Source organism: Myotis davidii, unplaced genomic scaffold, assembly GCF_000327345.1.
Source record: "Myotis davidii unplaced genomic scaffold, ASM32734v1 scaffold30, whole genome shotgun sequence".
NCBI lineage: Eukaryota > Metazoa > Chordata > Mammalia > Chiroptera > Vespertilionidae > Myotis > Myotis davidii.
The window spans coordinates 2,478,843-2,481,977 of NW_006282874.1; the positions used below are offsets into that span (position 1 = coordinate 2,478,843).

The following is a 3,135-nucleotide window of genomic DNA, read 5'->3' on the forward strand; positions in this document are numbered from 1 at the left end:
GGTGGGGGTGGGACATATGCTTACAACTAGAGATTTAAAAAAACTATAAAAAAAATAAAGGAGCCCTAGCCAGTTTGGCTCAGTGGATAGCGTGTCAGCCTGCAGACCAAAGGGTCCCAGGTTCAATTCCAGTCAAGGGCACCTGCCTTGGTTGTAGGCTTCTCCCCGGCCCGGGCCCTGGTCCAGGGCTTACAGGCAGCAACCAATGGATGTGTTTCTCTCACTTCGATGTTTCTCTCTGTCTTTCCCTCTCTCTTTCACTCTCCCTAAAAATTAATGGAAAAATATCCTCAGGTGAGTGTAGGCTTCTCCCCGGCCCGGGCCCTGGTCCAGGGCTTACAGGCAGCAACCAATGGATGTGTTTCTCTCACTTCGATGTTTCTCTCTGTCTTTCCCTCTCTCTTTCACTCTCCCTAAAAATTAATGGAAAAATATCCTCAGGTGAGGATTAACAAAATTTATCCCCATCCCTTGAGTGTGAGCTGCATTTAGATACTTGCTTCAGGCGGTTGAGTTTTTTATGTTTTCCTTTCTCCTTTGTACATATGTGTAATCTCTTTCAATAATTCATAGTTTGAACACAAAAACAATGAAGACATTATTCTTTAAAAAGAAACCCACCCCCGTGCCACAGTCGTTCAGCAGACTGGCAAAACCCCAGATGTTTCGCAGACTTTTGGGGCGGGGTTGGGAAGCAGGGGGCACTTCGACTTTCTCCTTTGTTTTTCTTCTAGAAGTTTCAGGCTTCTGTGGTTTCCATTTCAGTCTCTGACTCATTTTGAGTCAAGGAGTGATGTACATGTGCAGGCTCATTCTTTGCACGTGGATATTACAATTGTTTCAATACCATTGGTTGCTTTTGCAACTCTGCTAAAAATCACTCCACTCTCTCTGAATGCGTCTTGTTCTGAGCTGTCTCTCCTCTCCCATTGATCCATATTTCTACCCTTTGTCAATACAACACTATCTCTATTACTGTAGTTTTTAAAGATGTTTTTATTGATTTTAGAAAGAGTGGAAGAAGGAGAGGGAGAGAGAGAGAGAGAGAGAGAATCTTTGGCTGCCTCCTGCACGCCCCCTAATGGGGATCGAGCCTGCAACCTGGGCATGTACCCTTAGCGGGATTCGAACTAGAGACCTTTTGGTGCATGAGATGATGCCTAACCAACTGGGCCACACTGGCCGGGACCCTGTAGTTTCATAGTAAATGTTGACCCCGTACATCTATAGTCGGTCTGAAAGGACCTCTCAGGTGTCGGCAGCGCACGGTTACTCTGCTGACGCAGCCGTCTTGTCGGTGCAGGTGGCTGCTGGGAGGACTGGTAGCCGGTGTCTTCACGTGCTCCTTGACCATCACGATTGCCTGTAAGTCACCGTGTCCCGAGTGGCCTCTCTGATTCCTGGGCTCCCGTCCAATGTCGGTCATTCTGATGTATTTTCTCTCCCTCATCCAAGATGTTGTCAAGTCCCTGCTGCTCAGCCTTGCCAGCTACTTCAACGCCGGCCCCTGCGCTCGGTGAGTGTTTGCCGGGGTCCAGCCCCAGCAGGTCCAGGGGTCCCCAAAGGTGTGGATGGAGTCGGCGAAGAAGGAATGACACGGAGACAGCGTTCAGTTGATCAGCAGCCTAGGCAGGATCTCTAGCCAAGTTCTAGTCAGGATCTCCAGTGAAGTTCTGGTTAGGATCTCCAGCCAGGGTCTGTGGCCATGTTCTCTTGCTAGGTTCTCCAGCCAGGTTCTCCAGGTTCTCCAGCCAGGTTCTGTAGCCATGTTCCCTCGCTAGGTTCTCCAGCCAGGTTCAGTCACCAGGTTCTAGTCAGGTTCTCTTACCATGTTCCATCCAGGTTCTGTAGCCAGGTTCTGTCTCTAGGTTCTTTTGCCATGTTCTCTCTCTAGGTTCTGTCTCTAGGTTCTGTGTCTATTTCTAAGTATCTTAATTCTTTTGTTTCAATGGTAAATGGGATTGCTTTTTTAGATTCTCTTTCTGAGAGTTCATTATTGGTGTATAAAAATGCCAATAGATTCCTAAGTATTAATTTTCTATCCTTTTTGAAACAGCAAGGATGGACTGGCTCCCGGCAAGTGTTGCCTCATTACCCTCGTCTGCGCCGCGGTCCTAGAGCCCTCCGGCCTGCGTGATGCCAGCGAGGACCGTGGGGAAAGGCCCTGGCTGCTGTGTCCCGACAAAGGCTTTCTCTTGCCACTTACATCTGACAGTCTTATCCTGTCTTTAAAGCCTTGCATCAAATAGGTAGTTAATGTTTAAGGCAGCGGGACTTAGGACATGATGTGAACTTTAATTTTTAAATAGTTCTAAAGGGCTTTAGTAGATCCATAGCCCTGCACTTTAAAAATACATCCTATGAGGAAGCCTTTTTTCTTACCGTTTCCCCAATAACTGGCACCCTGCCCGGGGAAATGATCCCGGTGACCGGTGCTGATGTCCCTGCCACCCTCAGGCAGGGGACCGTTGCCCTGGCTGCAGGCTGCAGGCTCAGCATATTCGGAGGGTGGCTGGGACAAGGGAGTCGGGGGGTGGGGGGAAGGCTTGCAGAATGGCAAACAGCCTGCGAAGCCCCATTCCTTGAAGATGGATGTGTTAATTACCTTCCCTTCAGCATGCCGCCTGAGCGGGACCAACTCCGGGGGCTGCAGCCTGAGGCCTGCATTCAAATGTGCCCTCTCCACGCTTCATGGCCCTGTTCACGGGATCCCAGTTAATTCTGTGATCACAGTGAGGCCGAGAGAGATTTAATTTGTTGAGAGCTCCAGCCGATATCGATTTCCTGGCACTTTAAGCGATGCTTCCCCTGAGTCTCCTGGCATTCCAGGTTTCCGGGTGCAGGCGCCCATAGGGCTAAGTTTTGTCTAATCTGATAGTTAGGAAACTGGGTCCTGAGGTTACCTGAGAAGTCCTGGTAAATGAATGGCATTTGTTTAAAGTTCTTCTAAGGTACCCTCCCTCCTCCCCTGGCTGTGGTCGCTCTCCACCTCATGGGGCATTAGCCAGGGGTCTGCTTGTGAGCTGGGAGGTCTGTGTGTTAGTCAGGACTGGCCTGGCCGACAGACAATGCCTGAACTGAAGAATCCACCAGAGGAGTCATTGCGTAGCCCAGCTTTCAGAAGGGAAGGCATTC

At 49.7% G+C, this 3,135-nt stretch overlaps 1 protein-coding gene across 1 annotated transcript in view; it reads left to right on the forward strand.

Moving 5' to 3' along the window:
- TMEM71 (transmembrane protein 71) overlaps positions 1–3,135 on the forward strand; it is a 22,203-nt gene that overhangs the window by 16,632 nt on the left and 2,436 nt on the right. The window contains 2 exon segments of the mRNA XM_015561575.1: positions 1,304–1,365; positions 1,456–1,516. Of these exon segments, the coding sequence (XP_015417061.1) occupies positions 1,304–1,365; positions 1,456–1,516 (123 nt within the window).